Source organism: Somniosus microcephalus, chromosome 20 (assembly GCF_052327205.1).
Source record: "Somniosus microcephalus isolate GS21.2 chromosome 20, FLI_Smic_1.0, whole genome shotgun sequence".
NCBI lineage: Eukaryota > Metazoa > Chordata > Chondrichthyes > Squaliformes > Somniosidae > Somniosus > Somniosus microcephalus.
In genome coordinates this window covers 68720015-68744580 of record NC_141006.1, presented here as the reverse complement: position 1 = coordinate 68744580, position 24566 = coordinate 68720015, and the positions used below count along the sequence as shown (strand labels likewise).

The 24566-nt window shown below is 44.0% G+C and overlaps 1 protein-coding gene across 1 annotated transcript in view; it reads left to right on the top strand.

Annotated features, from left to right (window-relative positions):
• The window catches only part of LOC147103383 (tumor necrosis factor alpha-induced protein 3-like), a 54056-nt gene extending 47196 nt beyond the window's left edge, over nt 1-6860 (top strand). Inside the window, exons 7-8 of the mRNA XM_085962940.1 lie at nt 486-730; nt 1317-6860. Coding sequence (XP_085819066.1) covers nt 486-730; nt 1317-1598 — 527 coding nt within the window. The 3' untranslated portion in view covers nt 1599-6860. The remainder of the gene's footprint in view (nt 1-485; nt 731-1316) is intronic.
• The last annotated feature ends 17706 nt before the right edge of the window (nt 6861-24566 follow it).

Here is a 24566-nt window from a genome sequence, read left to right as displayed (position 1 = left end):
CAAATGTCATGCGAACGGAAGGGAAGAATTTAGATATTGAAATGGAGACGCATGAAAGGTAGATTCGGCATGTCTTGTTGTGTGCCACTGAATCTCTCAGTGCCTGAATGAGGGATGTGTGAACCTGGGCTCACTCAGACAAAGTCAAACCGATTCGAACCTAAACCTCGCCTAATCAAAGTGCTCTTCCCACCTCTAATCCAATGGCAATAAGATGCCTCAACCGAGTACTAAGAAGCCAGGAACACGGAAAGCTCGGATTTTTGTTCAAGCGCTACCTCCCTCCCAACTAAATGTTTTATTTTTTACGGGAAGGGTTATGCTCCCTCTTCTGTGTCCTTTGTGCACCTCAGTATCCAAACCAAATTACAGTTATTAAAACCCATGTACGCTGTTGTATTTGTGGGAATTTCTGTGACTATTTTGTGGGGGGGGGGGAGTAAGATTGATGGTGAGACTTATTATAATGTTTTTCCCCCCCCAAGGAGCGTCCTCTCAACAAGATCCAAATGGACAGCACAGTGACCACTCTCCCCCTCCACCCCACGGGCAGCTTGCTCAGATTTCATCCCGTCTCAGGAACATGTCAGTCTGTTGTAGTGCTGGCTGTAGCATGCTCGCCAATCCGGTGTACGGCGGATATTGTGAAAAGTGCTACGTGTATGCACAGAGTAAGCACTCACCGAGATCCAAGTCTGCCAGCGAAGGTCCAGCAGATCAGCATGTTTGGGTGAGTTAAGCTGGGGGAAGACAGCACTGTGTAATTGATAGATGGATAGCATATATCCCACTCGTAACATTTTCAGTTAATCATCACTTGCAAATATGCATCATCTGAACAAGATTTTTGGTGGGCAGATTGAGTACATCTCAATATTATTTCAGTTACTTCTCAAGGCCTCTGGACTACTAGTTCAGTATAATAACTACGAGACTACTGTACCCAGTATAAGGGAAGACATTTGAGAATACAAATATGGAACGTTATTTGGCAGTATGAGAAGGTTGTCCGACTAATACTGCCACCTCCTTTGCCACATGTCACGAAAGGGCAATAAAAGGAACAAAGTCAGACAGTTTGCATGACGTGTCAGTGCAATATAACGTGATACAAAATACCATGACTGAAACAAAACAAGAGCGGCTCCGAAATTTCAGTCAAAACAGCTAAAGCAATACTTACCATCCAAAATTTAATGTCATACTTTACGTTTGATTACAGTCTGCCAAAACAGTAAGGGTTCACCACAAGATGTACAAAACTGTGTCAATTGACCTTTAAATGGAGTTGGCTGAATAAAATGTTGTCATTTCAGAGTCCCGTGTTGCCGAGATGTCACAATTATAACCCGCCGAACAATCAGGGGCTGCCTGAAAGAACCACGAATGAGCACGTTGGGTTGGAGTTAAGGAGGAGTGGAAACATCAGTGGTCACTTGCAGTCTTCACAGACTCGCACTTTATCATCATCAGATCAACTCAGTCCGGAACCAAAGAGAAATCTTTGCAGAACTCAGGGCTGTGAGCACTTTGGGAATGCAAAATGTGATGGATACTGTAATGCTTGTTTCAGCCCCTCACCGATGCCCAGGAAATAGATGTTTGTGGGTGAGAGAAAGGGGAACGCCAGCCCACCCCCCTCTCCCCAAAGCAGTTACTTGCTACCGATTGTGTCCTCTCGCAATCCCGCTCTACCACGGTCAATCATCACTAGCAAAAGACCAACTTCTTGTAGACAAAAGGCGAGCAGAAGGAATGTGCCCTGTAATGATATTCTTCGGGTTAAGCGAATGATGAGTAACTGTAGAAAATCAGATTGTGGTGTTTTACAAGAATTTGTTTCCCCTTGCAAATGATCTTAATGTTTTAAATAAGTAATTATTACATTTATAGCAAAAAGCAAAACAGTGTGATGTGGCCTTGTCTTAGGACAGTAAAGCATAACGTTCCACAGTATTAAGTAGAAATAAAATACAGCACGACCGAATTTCAAGGAAAATTTTGACCTAGGTCAGGGATTAGATTTTTGTAGTTTATGGGCTCTTTCTAAATTTAGACTAATTGTAGTTCGAGTTGATATGATCACCCACACATATGCTTAGTTTTACCTCCTATCCATGTACTTGGCATCATGCCGAACATTGGGGTACAGTTTCACAGACAGCCTCCAGTACCTCCCCATACTGTCGCCATTCATATATAAACCTTGGCAATGCATGTCAGCAAGTTGTTGCACTATATCGGACACCATAGCTGAGCCCTCTCCTGTCCTTGCTCAATGCCCACACGTGCACTTTCACAGGACTCGCTGGAGCACCATCAAGAGTGAGAATCCTGGCCAATTCTCTCACCCTAAAGTGGGCAGTGAGACCATTTGTAGGACCTTTTCCAGTACCAGCTAATTCAGCATAGACCAGAGATTGAACCTTGAACCTGTCTGATCTATATGGCTCAGGTTCTCACTGGATGAATTTTCCCCATCTGTATATTAACAACCCAGTGGTTCAGTGGGTAGCACTTCTTGTCTCTGAGTCAGAAGGTTGTGGGTTCAAGTCCCACTCCAGAGACTTGAGCACAAAAATCTAGACTGATATTCCAGTGCAGTACTGAGGGAGTGCCGCACCGTTGGAGGTGCCAGCTTTCAGATGAAATGTTAAACTGAGCTCTCTCAAGTGGATGTACAAGATCCTATGGCGTTATTTTGAAGCAGAGCAGGGGAGTTCTCCCCGGTGTCCTGGGCCAATATTTAGCCCCAGCTAAACGCCACTAAAACAGATTATCTGGTCATTATCACATTGCTGTTTGTGGGAGCTTGCCGTGTACAAATTGGCTGCCGCGTTTCCTACATTACAACAGTGACTACACTTCAAAAAGTACTTCATTGGCTGTAAAGCGCTTTGGGATGTCCGGTGGTCATGAAAGGCGCTATATAAATGCAAGTCTTTCTTTCTTTCTAATGTAAATAATCTGTACAGTCCATTGTTGCTATAATAACAGAACTTAAAAAGACAGCAAAGGCCAAAAATAAGTCAAATGCTTCAACAGAACTTCGACTAACATTCCTTGAAGTTAGTCACATGACAAAAAGGTTTCTGCAATCACAACATTAACGCAATGCACTTCTTCCCTCAAATAATACCGTGCAATTGGTTATGAGCAGTGCACAATAATGCTAGAGGTTAGCTCACCCTCTGGTTTTTGCTGTCTCTCTCCCTGTGGGAAATCACCTCACCCCCAGGCAGTCTTTTCCTGGTAACCTAGCATTGACTGGGACCACATGATGTGATGACTCACTGGCATGAACCTGTTTCCAACCAATACCAGAAACCACCACAATTCCCTTGCACTTTTGTGTTGTGGTGGATTCACAATAAGGATGCAGTGCTTCCCCCATCTAAAAAGGAGCAAATTGTTTACAACCATGCAAATTATAGGCACAAAATTCTAGTGGAATAAAAGAAAGAGAGAAACGTTCTTTTTTTAAATTTGCAAGTTAGGTTGTAAACTTTTCAGAAATCATAACCACGCAGTCTAAAACAGGAATTAAATATGACCTGGCTATAAATTTCTATTGATTAAATGGTTTAATGCTCATGTGCATTAAGTGACATCTTATTAATCACATAGGATATTCAGCACAGAAACAGGCCATTTGGCCCAACCAGTCCATGCCGGCTTTTATGCTCCACTCGAGCCTCCTCCCGTCTTTCCTCATCTAACTCTACCCGCATAACCCTCTATTCCCTTCTCCCTCATATGGTTATCTCTCCCTCATATGCTTAGCGATAATCCCAATCAATAACAAGTGTACTAAGGCATCAAAATAAATCAAACTAGACTTCTTTACATTGTAGACTCCTTTTACAAATTATAGAATTTTTCCTTAGACCCAAAAGTACATTTTCTTTCAGGTAATTAGAAAAAGAAAGTTTTGAAGATGTGATATTCTTTGGTTGGTAAGCTGCACTGCCATTTTTCTAGAAACCTGCCAGTCTATTTATAAGTCTAAAGTATCATAGAATGGTTACAGCACAGGAGGCGGCCATTCGGCCCGTCGAGCCTGTGCCAGCTCTCTACAAGAGCACTTCAGCTAGTTCCACTCTCCACACCCTTTTCGTTCAGATGCTTATCCATTCCTTTTTGAAAGCCACGATTGAATCTGCCTCCACCACCCTCTCAGGCAGTGCATTCCAGATCCTAACCACTCGCTGCGTAAAAAAGTTTTTCCTCATGTCGCCTTTGGTTCTTCTGCCAATCACCTTAAATCTGTGTCCTCTGGTTCCTCTGTAAACACAATCGCAAGTTTCAACTACTTCTTAAAATAAGGTTGTACATCATTTACAGAGTGTGCGGTACTGCACATAGGAAGGGGAAAATGGGTGTCACACATAGTCCAGGAATGGTGCTGAAATAGCTAAGGATGAAGCCGAGAGTGCTCAGATTCCTAGGAGGCTTAAAACTTAAGGGGTGATTTTGACTTTGGGCGCGGGCAGTAAGTTGGTGGGCGCGGATCACTTGCCCATTCTTCTCCCCGTCTGACTTTCCTCTCCCATTCAGGCGGTGAGTATAACACGCGGCTGATCCACAACTGCCAGTTTCCCGCCTGTGCTCACGGTGAAAATTATCCCCCACATCCCCAACGAACATCGAGGGGCAATCAAGAAAGCCAATAGAATGTTGAACTACGTTAGCTCAAACAGCAGAATTCAAGTCCGGGGAGGCTGTGACGAAATTGTCCAGTGCTCCGGTTAGACCACACCTTGAGCACAGCGTTGAGTTCTGGTGATTTAGAAACAAGGGAGACGGTCAAGCACTGGACGCAGTGCAGAGAAGAAAAATGAGGCTGATCCGTAATGTAAAAAAAATATGAAATATGAGGAATGACTGAAGACTAGGCTTTTGAGCCAGCAAAAGAGTGACATAGAAACATAGAAGATAGGAGCAGGAGTAGGCCATTCGGCCCCTCGAGCCTGCTCCGCCATTCAATGAGATCATGGCTGATCATCCAAATTCAGTACCCCGTCCCTGCTTTCTCCCCATAGCCCTTGATCCCTTTAGCCTTAAGAAATAGACCTAACTCCTTGCATATATTTAATGAATTGGCCTCAACTGCCTTCTGTGGTAGAGAATTCCACAGGTTCACCACTCTCTGGGTGAAGAAATTCCTCCTCATCTCAGTCCTAAATGGCTTACCCCTTATCCTTAGACTGTGACCCCTGGTTCTGGACTCCCCTGCCATCGGGAACATCCTTCCTGCATCTAGTCTGTCTAGTCCTGTTAGAATTTTATAAGTTTCGATGAGATCCCCTCTCATTCTTCTAAACTCCAGCGAATATAAGCCTAATCGACCCAATCCCTCCTCATACGTCATTCCTGCCATCCCAGGTATCAGTCTGGTGAATCTTCGCTGCACTCGCTCCATGGGACCGGAGAGGTGATCTTATACAAGCATACAAGATAGTTAAGGGTATGAAAAATTAAATCATAAGAGTAGAACAAGGGGACGCAGGTTCAAATTAGTAAAAGGTAAATTCGAAACTTGTATCAGAAAGAGCGTCACACTGAATGGTCTTCCAAATAGAGTAGTCGAGGCAAAAACACAAATAATTTAAGAAACAATTAAGATGCTTCAATGGGGATAAAATAGGATGGATAGAATGGCCTTCTTTATCTATAATTATCCTGTGATCTTGTTTACAATTATACCAGGAGCAATTTTATGCATTTTTTAATTTGGCATTTTTTTTTTTGTTTAGCTAAGGTGAGAAATGCCAGGTATAACACTTCAATTCTATTCTGCCCCAATCCCAGCAGACTATCCGCTGAATCTATTCCGATTTCCCACACGAGCCATCCATATGGCCTCTGAGTGAGACTGCCAGTTTGTGTTGAATTATGGACAGTTTTGTGCGGTAGGCCTGTGCCTGCGAAGGACTGGGCTCAGGTTAGCAAACCCCAATCCACCCAAGATCCTTTGAGCAATCAGAAAGACAACCCTTTCATCCCATCACTGTATGGATTGGATTTAAACCCAGGTTCCATAGAAACATAGAAGATAGGAGCAGGAGTAGGCCATTCTATCAGCAAGCGATTAAGAAGGCCAATGGAATGTTGGCTTTCATTGTTAGGGGGATAGAATATAAAAATAGGGAGGTATTGCTTCAGTTGTACAAGGTATTGGTGAGACCGCACCTGGAATACTGCGTACAGTTTTGGTGTCCATACTTAAGAAAGGACATACTTGCTCTCGAGTCAGTACAAAGAAGGTTCACTCGATTAATCCCGGGGATGAGGGGATGGACATATGAGGAGAGGTTGAGTAGATTGGGACTCTACTCATTGGAGTTCAGAAGAATGAGAGGCGATCTTATTGAAACATAAGATTGTGAAGGGGTTGGATCGGGTGGATGCGGGGAAGATGTTCCCGATGATGGGTGAAACTAGAACTAGGGGGCATAATCTTAGAATAAGGGGCTGCTCTTTCAAAACTGAGATGAGGAGGAACTACTTCACTCAGATGGTGGTAGGTCCATGGAATATGCTGCCCCAAAAAGCTGTAGAAGCTACATCATTACATAAATTTAAAACAGAAATAGACAGTTTCCTAGAAGGGAATAAAGGGTTACGGGGAGCAGGCAGGAATTTGGACATGAGTCTAGGTTCGGATCGGTCATGGCCCTGTGGGTAGCGGAGCGGGCCCAGGGGCCGTGTAGCCTGATCCTGCTCCTATTTCGTGTGTCTAATTCTGTTAGATTCAGGAGATGGTTCTGTGATAGTGGATTGGCGGTTAGGATCAGATCAGCCATGATCTTATTGAATGGCGGAGCAGGCTCGAGGGGCCGATTGGCCTACTCCTGCTCCTATTTCTTATGTTCTTATTCGGCCCCTCGAGCCTGCTCCGCCATTCAATGTGATCATGACTGATCATCCAAATTCAGTACCCTTGTTCCACAAGTGAAACCCTGTGTTGCCACTTTCTACTCTGTGGAAAAATTTAGTAGAAAGGATGAGTCAACTTTAGTTTAACCAAAGTCATCAAAAATGTGCCTGACTATATTATGTACAGATTTTTTGGCCAGCTCTTTACTTTATATTGTTCCTTTTAATTTTTCTAGATAGTTGAGATGGGGTAATCTACAATCCGCTGCTCTGTTATGTGTCTTTAATTATTTTTTTCCCTTTATATTTTGTCTTTTTTTTTCCTGTTTATTTGCCTGTATGTCTTTAATTCTATTAAACTTGCCTGTCATGCATTTCTATAAAACATAAGAATTTAATAACCATTTAGAGGGAAATTGGTTTAACTATAGTAAAAATTTTACAGAAAATCCTTTCTTTCAATATTTTACATCTCCTCACTCTACACCCTGCGGGTCAGAAGCTCATGAATAATGAATCGTATCTGGTTGGCCTTTTTGTAAAAATTTGCTAACACTAACTTGCCATTTGAGGTCCATTGACCTTAGCAGCTAATGTCTTTATACCATGTAGTACCTTCTAGTGTGAATCATGGATACATGATGGGACTTGGTCCTGCACCAGTTCAGTTGAAGGACACAAGGTTATTAGGAGAGATTTTAAGTCCTTGTCAACTGGCAGCATTGTTCCTGACTGTTTTGCTTGGACTCCGACACTCAATTTCTCAGCGGCAGCACAGGTACATGTAGCTGTGGGTGGTAATGAGAGAAGAGAACGGTTCTAGCTCCATCTGTAAAATGCAATTGCTGTTAAACTGAGAAGGGGATCATAAGTCTTTCATTATCAAGTTCATGTTTTAAAAAGATGGGACAAAAATAAAGTAAATCAAACCATTTGATTATTTCCAAGGCACCAGCTTCTTCAACAATCTTCAAATTGGAGTATTCCCATCTTCATACCTTTACTCAAGATATTTATTTACTTCTTGTGATTGGAGTGTAATAGAATCACTTCTTTACTCTTGTACATGGCACCAAGCAGGAAAAGAAAGACTAGCAATGAAGCACATCCTCCAATGGCCCCCAACGTCTATCATCTTCAACACTCAATAAAGGAGTTAGTGATATTACTAAAAACGGATCCAAACTTTGAATACAGTGGAGGGAAATATATACACATCACCATTTTTTAAAAGATTAAACATTAAATTATGGTGTGAATCATTGCATCTTTTGCTGTTTCAATGATTCAAACCATGTTAAAATAAAAACATGTAGCAACACCCATATGATAACGAGGCCTGAAGGAAACAGAGTTTCTTTGAACATAGGATTATTTTCACAGACCTGCATGGGTAATTCCACAGTTTTATTATGTATTCTATATAAACTTTCTGAGATTGTAATACTTCCATCAAACCCGGGCTTAGTCAAATATGTTTGTTAAATAAAATTGTACGGTAATATTATTGTTTTTTTGAGTAATGTCGCCAGCCTAATGATGACCGCAATGGATCTAGCTGGTCACCTGAAAAATCTTTCAAGTTTTCAGTGTCATAGAATGATACAGCACAGGAGGCTGCCATTCGGCCCATCGTGCTAGTGCTGGCCAGTTAAATACAGCCTCCAATTCAGCAGGAATAGCAATGAGATCGAGCCCTCCAGAAAGGAGCAATGACCCTCATTTGACCCTCGACACCCCACAAACACCCCCCGACAAATGCCCCTCCAGCCAGTCCCTCGGGATGCAACTGGTCTTTCCGCTATTTTGGAGAAGACCGATGGGGTCCATCCCTTCTCCGCCTATCTAGCGCTCCTGGAGCATGGCATATATAAATATTCAGCAGTCAAGACACACATCTTCTAAGGCGCATCTTCAGCCTACAATAGTATAGTCTGCCGTTAAGCTTTGTTAATTGGATAGTTTCATTTCGCCTAATGACTCAGTTGACATAGGGACTGTCGAGTGTGGAATTGGCCCATCCAGAGCAAGGGGCGGGGAATCCCAAACTCAATTCTGTGCTTAATAGCTACTCTCAACCAAGATTAACAAAATGGGCCTCAGTGCTTTTGGGCTGAGAGAGGGGACCTAAAAAAAAATCAATGACGATTCTTGATTATCATCTAGTGACTGATCATGGAAATCAGTTGTGATGCCCCCACAAGTAACCTGTTGACACCCCCTTGAGGAATGATCACTTTGGTGAGGTAAGTAAGGACAGCTGGTACCCGTGGAACCAGAGTGAGTCAGTCTGTTCGGGAGAGGAGGGGAAACATTGGACGGGGGTGGGGGGGAAGGTCACATTCTTGTAGCCTGCCCTAAAATACATACAATTAACTTAGTTGCTAGCAGAGGAAATGTATTTGCTATTTTTTGCTTTGACCTCCTGTACTGATTAACATATTTTAATTAATGTTTTAGTTTCAATGGGGGAAGATGAGAACTTTCGGCCATTTTATATCATTGTCTGAGCCCCAGACAAGTTGACTAATATATTAAGATAAATAAATGTAATATACACAAACTCGTGAGATCAATGTGTGGCAAAAGAAAAATATCCACCTGTGGCTTTTTCTTGTTTAGTGAGTGCTTCAGCTCAATTGTACACCCAAACTAAATGACCACCTTATGTAAAATCATTCATTTACTCTCATTACTAATACTTTTCCTGTAAATGTACAGCTCTTTTCATGGGTATATGTAAATAATTCAGTTGTTAAAAATCTATATTGAAATTATACAAAATAAAATACATTGTTCAGTGATGTGTTAGTTATTTCGTACTGAAGATTTTTTAAATCTAGAGCCTAAGGTATGGACAAGCATGTGGCCAGAGGTCATAAGAACATCAAGAAATAGGTGCAGGAGTAGGCCTTTCAAGCATACTCCGCCATTCAATAAAACCATGGCTGATCTTCAACCTCAACTCCACCTTCTGGGGTGGTTATGACTCTTTGTTATTTTCAGAAACTACGGGCTAGATTTTGCCAATGGGGAGCTTTTGGAGGCGGGTCTCCCACTTGACGGGTTTTAGTCCCGCCTCCATCGACTTCTGGCCAAACCACACTATTTTCCCTTGATTGACCTGGTTAAGCCCGCCCAGCGGGTTTAGCAGGCCAATTAAGGGGAAGCCGGTTACAGAGAACGTCAGTGTATGACGTTTCATCTGTCAAATTGACAGATGAATTGTCGTCGTTTGACAGCTCTGTGAAGCTGTCAAACACTGACATTCTCTGTTGTTTGATGAGTTATTGTATTCAAGACTCATCAAACCTCTTTCTTTAGCAGAAATTATTTGGTTGCTGCATTGGAGAATGCAACGGCCATCTGTCATCTCTGCCACGGAGGTGCGAGACTCTCCGCATCCCCAACAATTGAAACAAAGGTAAGTAAATGTTTTTTTTAAACACTTTCCACTTACCTCAGATACTCACCTCTCCACGCTTGCACCCATCACTCACCTCCACAGCACACTTTTGGACCCCTCCGACCCCCGCAGACCCACTACTCGCCTCGCTGACCCTGGCGGGGTTCGGAGCCTTTGGGAAGCCTGCACTTGTGTGGGTAAAGTGGGGATAATCCTCTTATCTGCCTGTTAACAGGCAGTTAAGTGGCTGTAATCCTCTTCCCGCCTCTAGGAGACGGGACCCGGCGCGGGTCAGCCACCCGCCTCCTGGGAAAATGGCCCGGAGGCGGGTTGGGGGCGGGATGGGCACCCGCCCCCAGATTCTGCCATTTTCCCGGCAGTCCCGCCTCCCCAGGGCTGGCAAGATCACACCCCACCTTCGAGTGTGAATCATGGATACATGATGGGACTTGCTCCTGCACCAGTTCAGTTGAAGGACACAAGGTTATTAGGAGAGATTTTAAGTCCTCGTCAACTGGCAGCATTGTTCCTGACTGTTTTGCTTGGACTCCGACACTCAATTTCTTAGCGGCAGCACAGGTACATGTAGCTGTGGGTGGTAATGAGAGAAAAGAACGGTCCTAGCTCCATCTGTTTTTAAACTGAGGTGGGGATCGTAAGTCTCTTTTGCAGGTGGGCGATTGTTCAATTAAAGAACAATCCCCTTACCTATCCTTCACCCTTGTTCTTGAATTTTCCAAATTATCTCCCAAAATGTCCGAGTTGCACAACTGGTGGTAGCTGAACATCACGATTTCAAATAGAAAAAAACCAGCCAGCTTCAGTTTCTGAAATATCCACTTATTAATAGAACTAACTTTCTTTTTGTGCATTTATAGTAACAGGAGTAAGCCATTCAGTCCCTCAAGCCTGTTCCACCATTCTATTAGATCATGGCTGATCTACATAAGAAATAAGAGTAGGCCATTCAACCCCTCGAGCCTGCTCCGCCATTCAATAAGATCATGGTTGATCTTCTACCTCATCTCCACTTTCCTGCACTATTCCCATATCGCTTGATTGCCTTAATAGCCAAAAATCTATCGATCTCTGTCTTGAATATACTCAACGACTGAGCCTCTATCTTATTTACTCACATTGGTTCCATTTAGTGTCCATTAGGCAGCACGGTGGCATAGTGGTTAGCACTGTTGCCTCACAGCGCCAGGGACCCAGGTTCGAATCTGGCCTCGGGTGACTGTCTGTGTGGAGTTTGCACATTCTCCCCGTGTTTGCGTGGGTTTCCTCCGGGTGCTCCGGTTTCCTCCCACAGTCCAAAGCTGTGCGGGTTAGGTTGATTGGCTATGATAAATTGACCCTTAGTGTTAGGGGAATTAAATACGTGGGGTTACGGGGATAGGGTGGGATATGTGTTGGTGTAGGGGTTACGGGGATTGGGTGGGATATGTGTCGGTGCAGGCTCGATGGGCTGAAATGGCCTCTATCTGCACTGTGGGGTTTCTGTGATTAGCTTTGTATGTTTTTTTCTTAAATACCAAATTGTCAATTGGTGGCATTTAGAATTTTTAATTATAAGTTCAATAGTACGTACCTGTGTGCCGGCAGAAGATACTAGGCAAAACTCATGTGGCGATAGTCAGTGAATAAAGGAATTCCATACCCTTTTTGTTAACATTAAAACATCACCTCCTCATCACCAACAACTATGTGCATGCTGTGAATCTGCCTCTTATTTAGTACTCATGCCTGTATACATTTGGAACATTTAGATAAGAAATCTTGTATTAACTCTCAATATAATACTGACAAGAAGCCCATGGAATTAAAGGGAAAGTGGAGGTGTGGATCTGAAATTGGTTCAGTGACAGGAAACAAAGGGTGTTGGTGGAGGGGTGTTTTTCCAGACTGGGAGGTGGTTTGCAGTGGTGTCCCCAAGGGTCAGTTTTGGGTCCATTATTCGCTTCAATTTTTATAAACGACCTAGACTCGGGTGTAGGGAGCAGTATTATTAAGTTTGCAGATGATACAAAGCTTGGCAAAGTAGTAGATAGTGCGGAGGATAGTTCTAGGCTTCAGGATGATGCAGACAGTATGGTGAAATGGGCAGAAGCACGGCTGATAGAAAAGCAAAATGCTGCGGATGCTGGAAACCTGAAATAAAAATGCTGGAAATACTCAGCAGGTCAGGCAGCATCTGTGGGGAGAGAGAAACAGAGTTAACGTTTCATGACTTTTCATCAGCAGTTCTGACGAAAGGTCATCGACCTGAAACGTTAACTCTGTTTCTCTCTCCACAGATGCTGCCTGACCTGCTGAGTGTTTCGTGGCAGATGGAGTTCAATGTGGAGAAGTGTGAAGGGATGCACTTTGGGAGGACTAATATGGAAAGACAGTGTACTATAAATGACACGATTTTGAAAAGTGTGGATGAGCTGAGAGACCTTGGTGTCCATATACACAAATCCTTAAAGATGGCAGGGCAAATTGATAAGGTGGTTAAAAAAGCGTTTATAAATAGAGGAATGGAATAGAAAAGCAAAGGGATGATGCTAGAACTTTATAAATTATTGTTTAGGCTTCAGCTGGAGTATTGTGCACAATTCTGGGCACCATACTTCAGGAAAGGTGTAAAGGCCTTAGAAAGGGTTCAGAGGTGGTTTGCCAGGATATTACCCGGGACGAGGAACTTCAGTTATGAGGAGAGGTTGGAACCGTTAGGACTGTTCTCCTTGGAACAGAGAAGGTTAAGAGGAGACCGAATAGAGGTTTTCAAGATGATGAGAGGTTTTAATAGAGTAGAGATAGAAAACTTATTCCCTCTGCTGTGTGGGTCAATAACCAGCAGTCACAGATTTAAAATCATTGGCAAAAGACCTAGAGGGGAGATGAGGAGAATTTTTTTCACCCAGAGTTGTCGGGATCTGGAACGCTCGACCTGAAAAGCTGGTGGAAGCTGATTCCATAAATAATTTTAAAAGTGAGTTGGACGGGTACTTGAGGATGAGCAACTTACAGGGTTACGGACAAAAAGCAGGGTGGGGGGTGGGACTGCTCTTTCAAAGAGCCGGCACAGGCACAATGGGCCGAATGGCCTCCTCCTGTGTTGCAAGTTTCCACGATTCTACAATACTAATTACAGCAAGTATAATACGGCAGTCTATCAGCAGTTTAGACAAAGGATATCTTTATGTGAAATACAGAACCAGACATACACCTTGGTGGGAATGAACGTACTGGAGCCTAGTGTCGACCCACATTGAGTCCAATGGGTATCTGCATTCACTACGTAGTTACAACAAAGCTTAGAACTGCCTACGGTGGGGAATTTTAAAACTTAACCATTGGACTTTTGGAGGGGGTAAGGACTCATAATTAGACACATTAGTCAGATTTTCTTATCGCTATTGTTTAACTGGGAGAACGTTCAGTGTTGGTGAGTGAATAATGTAGAGGGACACCGCAGTGCAATACCGAGGGAGCACTGCGTTGTCAAATAAGACATTAAACCAAGGTCTTGGTTGCCTTTCCAGTGGACATTATAGCGGAAACGGAAAGATTGTAGGGTGGCTGACCCGGAAGGATGATATCAAATTGAGCTGAAGGGCTTTCTTCATCCAAACCAAACTTGTGATTGTCTAGTCGGCCTAACTCTGTAGAATCCCCGTCTCCAACTGACAGGACACCAAATACGATGGCTGTTCTGCCAAAAGGTCATCGAGCCGAACCGTTAACTCTGTTTCTCTCTCCACAGATGCTGCCTGACCCGCTGAGTGTTTCCAGCATTTTGCTGAAAAGAGCTTAGTCATTTAAGAATTTCCTATAGTTGGAGGGGGAGGGTTAAGAGGTTTGTGACGCCCTTGAAATCTCTGATATTTCCTGTGAAAATGTTATAAAAGTTTGAGCTGTAAGTGGGGATTTTCCTTCGTTTAATAAGTTGCTCTATTTGCTATTTCTGCAGTCAAAGAATAAAAGAAAGACTTGCATTTATATAGCACCTTTCACGACCACAAGACGTCCCAAAGCGCTTTACAGCCAATGAGGCACTTTTTTGAAGTGTAGTCACTGTTACAATGTAGGAAACGCAATTCCTTCTGCAAGGAACTCCTGACAGAAACTGAGCACTCGAAATATCTGAAAGATTGATTTGGAGTCAGATAAAATTTATTTTGAAAGGGCAAAAAATTCTGTGAATGAATTAAAAAGAGTTCTTCAATATAAATGGCGGCTGTGTGCCAGCCAGTGCACTCAGATTGTTTCACATTGTTTCATTAGTATGCAAAAAGATGACACTCACAAGAGACCCTAATGGAAAATTACATTTGGTTTCCCAACAAAGGGTCAGTCAGCCAACCCCTGAATGGTAAGGTTAGATTACAAGGAGATGTCACTATCACCAAGACAATCAAATCCACCGACAACAGATCCCTGCTTGTTTGAACCCAAGGTCAAAATTGCCCCAGTCGCAGTATTCATGTCCCCCGGGAATTCCCTGTCGATGTCCCTGAAGTTGCCGCTTGTTCCAGGGTGCGCTGCAGTCACCATGGTCCTCCATACGTTCCTGCAGAGAGACTGAAGGTGCACATTCTCTGACAACCCTTGCAGGGAGCTCAATGTTGCCTTCAGAGATGTTATGAAGATTTCTGGTCATAGCATCAACTCCTTTCTGAAGGTGGATCCAATCCCTTGCCCATACAGCTGAGGAACACTTTTGTCTGGAAGCCTGAGCAACTGCTTGGTGTGCTTTAGTGACCATCTCTACTTGCTCCTCCTCATGGTGGTCCCTCCGCAAAACGTACTATCTAATGTTCCAAGATTTGGGGATTTATGCTGCTGCTTGCACCAGCCAGATTGTGTGATGCGCCCTATGTAGGGTCTTGGCTGCCACCAGGTTATCCCACCTTATTACATACCAATTATACCATGGAAACAGGCCATTTGACCCTACCAATCAGGGTTGGTGTTGGCGCTAATCCTCCACATTGGCAGCATTCCTAATCCCATGTGCCAGTTCTGTTCCTATATCCCGTTACCCCTCGTTCCTTGAACCACCTATCTAACTTATTCTTATATGTTGACCTGGTCCCTGCTTTAAGCATTAACTCCAACAGTGCATTCTCATAGCCTCACTACTTTGTGTAAAAATGTTTCTTCTGCTCTCTGTCCTATATTTCTTACATTTAATCGTATATCTATGTCACTTTGTTCCAGACTCCTCAATCATTGGAAACATTGGCCCAGGAATTCGGGTCGGCGGCTTCCCGCGGGTGCAAGCCTCCGACCCGCACTTACCTAGCGTGCCGGCCGTTGAGCTGTGGGCCCGTGTGGGATTCCGATCCTGGGCCTCCTCCAACTGCCGGCGCGCAGTGCTTGCGTATCCCAGGGGCGCAGTTAGTTCGAAGCGTCCCCTGGGATCACGTGGGCCATGGAGAGCCAATGGTGGCAGGGAATGCCCATTCATAAAATTGACAGGAAGAGCTGTCAAAACTATAAATACTATAAGCCCCAAAACATAACTAACTTCAAATACTTTTTTTTTATTAAATCACATTTTAAAAATAACTATAAATTACATAAAATAACTATTTTAAACAATAATTTAAATTTTTGAAAAAAATTACATTTTCTAACAGGGCTAAAATAAACTTACCTTTCTTTAAAGTATTTAAAAATAATAAACCTGTGGAAAAAATGATTTAATTTTAATTAATTCACCACTTACCTTGTTAAAAGCAGGCCTTGCGCCTGCTTTTTTAAAATGTAACTCCTGGAGACTTACCCTTCCAGAGAAACCTGGGAAAAAAACATAAGTTCCATGTGCAGGCGCTGCCTCTCCAGCGCACGCATTCGACCTGTGAACCCCTTCCTTTAAGGGAATGGACGTTCCGGTTTCCCGCGCATACCCAGTGCATGCACGAAACCGGCACTTTCGTTGGGCCTACGGGTGAGTACCCAGCGCGTACTCACCCGTGGGGACCCGAAGTTCTGGGCCATTGTTTAAATCTACTTAAATCCAAAACTCTGCTGTCCGTGTCCTAACTCACACCAAGTCCCAGTCACGCATCACCCCTGTGCTCGCTGACCTACATTGGCTCCCAGTTAAGCAACGCCTCAATTTTAAAATTGTCATCCTTATTTTCAAATCCCTCCATGGCCTCACCCCTCCCGATCTCTGTAATCTCCTCCAGCCCCACAACCCCCCCCCCCCCCCCCCCAGAGATATCTGCGCTCCTCTAATTCTGGCCTCTTGAGCATCCCTGATTATAATCGCTCAACCATTGGTGGCTGTGCCTTCAGCTGCCGAGGCCCTAAGCTCTGGAATTCCCTCCCTTTCCTCCTTTAAGACAATCCTTAAACCCTACCTCTTTGACCAAACTTTTGGTCATCTGCCCTAATATCTCATGTGGCTCAATGTCAAATTTTGTTTGATAATCGCTCCTGTGACGCGCCATGAGACGTTTTACTATGTTAAAGGTGCTATATAAATACAAGTAGTTGTTATTGTTGTACTCTGTCCCCTCCCTTCATAATTTTAAATACCTTTTTCAAATCACCCCGTAATCTCCTCTCTACTAATGAAAACAGCCCCAATTGTCAAGCCTTTTTGTATTTCCTTGTACCAGGCAGCATCCTAGTAAATTTACACTGTGCCCTCTCTATTGTCTCAACATCCTTCCTACACACTGTGGAGCCCAACACTTCACACAGCACTCCAGCTGTGGTCTAAAGGTCTTAGATGGATTCACTATTATGTCCCAACTTTTATATTCTATACCTCTTGCCAGAAAACCCAGTATTCAATTTACTTTTTTTTTTTTTTAATGGCCTTATCCGCTTGAGGTGCTGCTTTGAATGTCTTGGTAAACTGAATCAATGAGTCCCTCTGCGCTTGCACATCACACAAATGTGCCGCAAAGTATAATTACTACTTTTTTTTGCCAAAATGTACCACTTCACATTTAAAGTCATTGAATTCATTCCACCACTTTGTTGCTTTTTCCACTAGCTTATCAATATCCACTTGCTGTTTCCCTTGATCTGTAGACTTGTGTATTATGCCTCCTATTTTAGCATAATCTGCTCATTTTGGATGCCACTCCCTCTAGCTCGAGATCCAAACCATTGAACACAGTGAACAGACCAGAATCCTGTGACACACCACAACCCACTTCCAACCAGTCTGAGAAAATGTCCTCAACTCCTACTCGGTTTCTTCCCTTCTAACCAGTTTTTCATTTAATTTGCTTCCCTGCCCCGAATTCAATACCCCTTAACCTTTTCTAATTCTATCCTGTGTGGTACCTTGCCAAAGACTTCCTGAAAGCCAATCGCTATCATATCAAATAATTTCCCCCCGGCCCTCTGTATCTGTCACCTCTTATCTTGGGATGAAACTATGGGAGGAAAAAAGGAAGATGTTTTAAAATTGGTGCAGGGTGGAAATCCAATTAACAGTAAAAATATTGGGCTGGATTTTACCAACCTCAGAGGGTCCGGGGCAGGCAACGTCGGTGGCGGGTCCCGGCCTCGCTGCTGGCTCCAGCCTGCTGTCCAAAATGATTTTCCGTTGATTGGGCTTGTTAAGCCCGCCCAGCGCATTTCCCAGCCAATTGAAAGAAGCGGGTCTGATGATGTCATTTGATGATGCCAGGTTGGCACCACCCCACACCAGCACCCTGAAGCATCCCTACAATGCCCAAGCCATTCCTTTCACACTCATCACCATTGCGTTATGTCTCACCATTCACTGCAACTCACTAAGCCACTTCCAAAGGTGAGCACAGATCTGTCCAAGAATGCAAAGTGTTGAAAATAAAGGTTTCAATGTTTGACACCACATTAGCAGAAACTTTACACGAACATTGCATAAGACACCCGTCATCAGCCGGCTTCCTTAAAGGGACCATGCGCAAATTCACTGACATTTGTGCTGTCAGTATTCTACAATATTGAGGTGCTGCAAACACTGACAAGCACTGCACAGAGGTGCAGGGCTGCACCCAGGGAGGTTCTCTTCCCTTCCCATGGGTGGAAGAGACTTCCCCAGGAGACCAATGTTGCAGCCTGGTTGCACATTGCACAGGAGGACACAAGCAGGGATCTCGTCAGGAAGGCCAGGCTGCAGTGGCGCAAAGCTTTCAATGATCTCAGTAGTGTAGATCACGAAACGTTACTGCAAAGCCACACACATCATCCTGCTGTGCCACTCATCATGTGTCCCCATCACTCTGCCTTCTATACCCTACTCCTGCACATCCTTACTCACACTAACTTACCTTGTACCTCCACCCATCCCTCTCTATCTACATTATCACTTCCCCATCTCACTAGCCATCCCTCACACTCATCCTAGTCCAATCATACCAACTAATAACACACAAGGGGAGGCACTTGGGTGTCTTTTGCAATGCTCATGTAAAGTTTCTGCTAATGTGGTGTCAAACATTGAAACCTTTATTTTCAACACTTTGCGTTCTTGGACAGATCTGTGTACACCTTTTGAAGTGGCTTAGTGAGTTGCAGTGAATGGTGAGACATAACGGTACCCCCCCGCAATGGTGATGAGTGTGGAAAGAATGGCTTGGGCATTGTAGGGATGCTTCAGGGTGGTGTGGGGTGGTGCCAACCTGGCGAATCATGTGGCAGTCAAGGTGTACAGCGCCAAGTGAAGTAAATCTGGCCATGGTGAGGCCATCCCTGGCAGCAATGTGGTCAGGTGCTGATGCCCTCTGTCCTGTGCAGCATCAGCTGATTGCAGAGAAGGCTGGTGTTGTTGTTGGTGCTGCTGGTGTGCCTGGTGATGCTGGTGTTGGGGTTGATCGTGGTAGGATTCTGAGGACCAAGGTGAGATAGTTTCAAGGACACCCATGCTAATGCAATAGATGGGAGGTGAAGTTGAGATGACAGAAGCGATCTGTCAATGGTGGGAGAGGTTGTTCCAATGAGGTGACACTGGATAGAGAGTTTACTTCAAACACTTGCAACCTGCATAAAGATCAATCTGTCTTCCAAATGCAGTAAGCAACAGCTTCTGAGCTTGGAAAGTGAACAGCTGTGAGATGGGAGTTTTTATAGCACATTTGCAGCTGTCAAGTAATGAGATGATTCCATGGTCATTCAACTCCCGACCTCCTTATTTGACATGATCCCCGAGCAGCGTGGACTCTGTGGGCGAGCTGGTAAACTCTTAAGGTGATCTGAAAATAGTTCTTGATCCTCTGTTAACAAGGTCATAATGACCTTAATTGCCTCCCCCGCCACTGCATGTCGGGTCTGCTCAGCCGACATTTGGGAAAGGCGTGTAGTGGTGGGTTGACAGCGGGGTCCTGACCCGCTGTCAATAAAAAACATTTTCCCACCCGACCCGCCACCGATGGTGCCCGCTGATCCCCCGGAAAATTCCCCCCATTATGTTCTACGTTACTGTTGTGCAATGTGTAACTGTAACTGAGAATAAATAAGGCTAACAATGAGAGTAGTAAAAGGTTACAGTAGGGCATCACCAAACTCCCTTCCCCTATATAAGTATATAAATAATAGGTGTACCAGGTTTAATAGCCATAGTAAGCTTTTAAAAATCTATATATCCACATATTAGTACTCATTCTGAAATGGCTATACAAAGCCAGGCATGGAACAGTAGATACATTACCTCATTAACTATCCATGGGAAAAGATGAAGAAATATAGAAGCTATAAAGTCAATCAATCAGTCAAGTGACTGTAGGGAGGTAATCTGTTGTGAATTGGCTTGCGTTATGAATGTACTGGAAAGATATAAGAGGACGGCCATAACTGAACCATGGTTTCTCCTTAGTGAGTAAACAGATGTTACTGCGCAGACACGATGGGCAAATAACCAGATATAGTTACAACGCATTGACATCATTGGGGGGAATCTTAACCTAAAAAAAGGGTGGGTTTGGAGCGTGGGGGCAATTAAATTGTTACAAATCAGAATCCTGACCTGATCCCACCTCCAAACCGCCCACTTCCGGTTTTAACGGAGGTGGTACGGTGGGGGGGAGGAGCCAATTTGCTGCCAGGAGGCGGGATGTCAATTTAAATATTACAATGAGGCTGGAAGCCTCTTGTTTAACCTACATTTTGTTTTTAACTGCAGCTGGATGGGTTTTACAAACATCATAAAACCCGGCAGTTCGAGCAAGGCAGGGACTGCTGCATCCAGGAGGTAAGTGCCTTTATACCTACCTCCTGGATCCAGGATCCCTGCCTAGCTCACCCCCCGCGATCGGAGAACCCCCACCCCACCTTCGCCCCCACCGATGAGCATGAGGCCAGCCACGATCCTCCAGTGGCTGGCCCGGATCTTCCTCCTCCCCCCGATCCTCCACAGGCCCAATGTTCCTTCTCCCCGCCCCCGTCCTCTGCCCTATCCCTCCCTCCTTTGTATGGCCTAGTGCCCAGGTCTACCCGCCCGCAGCCAGCCAGGTGGAGGGGTGGGAAACAGAGGCTTCATATGAGGATCAGGTATGTGTCGGCAGGGCCTGCGGGAAACCCGTTCTCCCAGGTTTCCTGCCCACAAGCAACAAGAACTGGATGACATTCAGGCTTGGGCTAATAAGTGGCAGGTAACATTCGCGCCACAGAAGTGCCAGGCAATGACTATCTCCAAAAAGCGAGAGTCTAACCACCTCCCTTTGACATTCAACAGCATTACCATCGCCGAATCCCCCACTATCAACATCCTGGGGGTCACCATTGACCAGAAACTTAACTGGACCAGCCACATCAATACTGTGGCAACAAGAGCAGGTCAGAGGCTAGGTATTCTGTGGAGAGTGTCTCACCTCCTGACTCCCCAAAGCCTTTCCACCATCTACAAAGCACAAGTAAGGAGTGTGATGGAATACTCTCCACTTGCCTGGATGAGTGCAGCTCCAACAACACTCAAGAAGCTCAACATCATCCAGGACAAAGCAGCCCGGTTGATTGGCACCCCATCCACCACCTTAAACATTCACTCCCTCCATCATTGGTGCACCATGGCTGCAGTGTGTACCATCTACAAGATGCACTGCAGCAACTCGCCAAGGCTTCTTCGGCAACAACTCCCAAAGCCGCAACCTCTTCCACCTAGAAGGACAAGGGCAGCAGGCGCATGGGAACACCACCACCTCCAAGTTCCCCTCCAAGTCTCACACCATCCTGACTTAGAAGTATATCGCCGATCCTTCATTGTCACTGGGTCAAAATCCTGGAACTCCCTCCCTAACAGTACTGTGGGAGTACCTTCACCACACGGACTGCAGCGGTGGCTCACCACCACCTTCTCGAGGGCAACTAGGGATGGGCAATAAATGCTGGCCTTGCCAGTGACGCCCACATCCCATAAACAAATAAAAAAGGTGACATGAGCAGTGAACACTTTTGCAACCTGCTCACGCAGGTCATGAGGCCAGAATACTGGGTATAAAAGGATTGTCTATACTATCTAGGCCAATGTAAGGAAAAGATAAGTTTTTATTTCTTTTACCATACCTGCCTTTATGCTCCCTCCTGCAATGCATCAAACTCACTCTCAGAATGTTAAATATTTGGGATTGTTCAGAGAGATGGGCTTTACCTCACCACTGGAGTACTTAGATTCCCATTAAGAATGGAACGTCTCTTGATTCTCTGTAATTTTTGAATAACCTGAATTGTGCGATCTTGCTATATCTTTAATTACTTTGGGTCAAAGGTCTAGCCAAAGGGTTAAAATTAAGTGCTGAATCATAATACGTGATGTGGGCATGGCCCCATCAGGAAAGCTATTCCATTGAGAAAAGCTTGCTTTTTTCTTATTTTCTACTGACTTCAATACTTAGCGAGATGTGGGTGTGTAGTCAGTGCACTGACTTTATACTTCTTAAATACTAGGAGTTCCCCCACCACCTTTCAAGCATCACATCGTTATTAAGAGATTTTTTTCCATTACCACACACCACATCCTCCTCCTTGTCTCACTTCTGTTTCTTCTACCACATTGAAATCATTATATGTCGTGTCAATACTAGGAATGAGGTGTATAGTGCATGAGGCGAGTACACACAAGTCTTTGGTCTTTGTGACAAAAGGCCTTGTCCTTCTAGAAGGAGGCACTTGGAGGTATTGAATAATGATTTCTATAATAATAAATGTAATCTTCCACTCCTGCCTCCTCCTCTCCTATCTAAATAAGAGAGGCAGCAGTAAAAGATTACGCTCTCTAAATGGCGTGTTAAAAATGTTTATTTGGACAAGTAAAATCCTATTTATGAAAAAGTGGGTTATTGAAATCTGCCTCCCGTGTAAGCTTTCTAATCCTGTGAAGAGAATTAAATTAATGAATGATCCCATCACAGTTTGGTTTCTATCCCAACACAACTTCTGCTCGAAACAAAAAAGGCAATTTCCTGAAGTGGACCAAATCCCGTGTCGACTGAAACTTGCCCCGACAGGTGTTGTGGATTGGGCGAGTGAGACGGCGTGCCACAGGACTAACAAATACCCTTTTACCATGGGATGGAGTGCCACGAGTCATTTTTCTATGTAAAAGGCACTGTATAAATGTAAGTTGTTATGTAATGTACAGGCTCCAGTGAACCCAGATCATCAGGATTTGGAAGAACCAGTGTAAATTGTGTCTTGAAACCCAAAGCAAATTGAGAGCAATTTGTTGGCACTTGTGTGGTGAAGATAAATGTACCCTTAAAATGAATACCAGCTCTCATGCCTATACTTACAGGTGCTCAGAACCAATCTATGCCCTGGAATGTATTAAATTACTGGGCTTGACATGGAGGTTTTTCTCTAATATTTAAATCGTTTGTCACAGGCTGATTTTTGGCAGTGTTCTGCTGAGTGTTTCGCAATGTTATAACATTGTGCTATGGTTTCGCATTTGGATCAATTTGAATGCACCAAAATTAGATTCTCTAAACCAACATTAGTACCAGTGAGGCAACAAGGAGGTGTCACAATGCAGCAATGGGAAGTGACGTTCTGAGGTTGGAGTCCAGGTGCATTTTTGGGGCAGAGTAAAGGAAACATTAAAAAAAGGTGGGGTGCCAGATGACTGGTGGATAGCTAACATAATACCGTGAGATAGAACACGTCCAGGGAACGATATACCAGTCGTAAAAACATCGGTGGTAGGAAAAATAATGGAATCCCTACTAAAGGAGAAAATAGAACATCTAGAAACCAAAAATATAATAACGAATAGTCAGCATGGATTTCAAAAGGGAAGGTCTTGCTTGACCAACCTCATTGAATTTTTTGAAGAGATAACAGAGAGTAAACAAGGGTAATGCTGTACATGTAATTTATCTAGATTTTCAAAAGACCTTCGATAAGGTACCGCATAATAAACTAATGAATAAGGTCAGGGAATGCAGAGTCAGGGGACAAGTAGCAGATTAGATAGCTAGCTGGCTTCAAGACAGAAAGCAGAGAGTAGGGTAAAGGGTAGCTATTCACAGTGGCAGAAGGTGGGTAGTGGTGTTCCACAAGGATCAGAGCTGGGACCGCTGCTGTTCACAATTTATATTAACGATTTAGACTTTGGAATCAAAAACACAAGTTCTAAATTTGCGGATGACACTTAATTGTGGGGGAAAAGCCAATACTGAGGAGGAATGTAACAAATTACAAGAGGACATTAATAAACTTGCAGAATAGGCATATAATTGGCAAATGAATTTCAACACAGATAAATGTGAGGTATTACATTTTGGTAGGAAGAATAGGGAGGTCACTTATTACTTGGAGGGTGCGAGTCTGGGTGGGGTAGAGGAACAAAAGGATCTCCGAGTACAAATACACAAATCACTAAAAGTAGCGACACAGGTTAATAAGGCCGTAATAAAAGCAAACCAAGCACATGGGTTTATTTCTAGAGGGATAGAATTGAAAAGTAGGGAAGTTATGCTAAACCTGTATTGAACCTTGGTTAGACCACACTTGGAGTACTGCATACAATTCTGGTCGCCATACTATAAAAAGGATATAGAGGCACTGGAGAGGGTGCAGAGAAGATTTACAAGGATGATACCAGAAATGTGAGAGTATACAGATCAGGAAAGGAGTTCAGAGGAATGAGAGGCGATCTTATCGAAACATATAAGATTGTGAGGGGGCTTGATCGGGTGGATGCGGTGAGGATGTTTCCACTGATGGGTGAAACTAGAACTAGGGGGCATAATCTTAGGATAAGTGACTGCCCTTTCAAAACTGAGATGAGGAGAAACTTCTTCACTCAGAGGGTAGTAAATCTATGGAATTTGCTACCCCAGAGAGC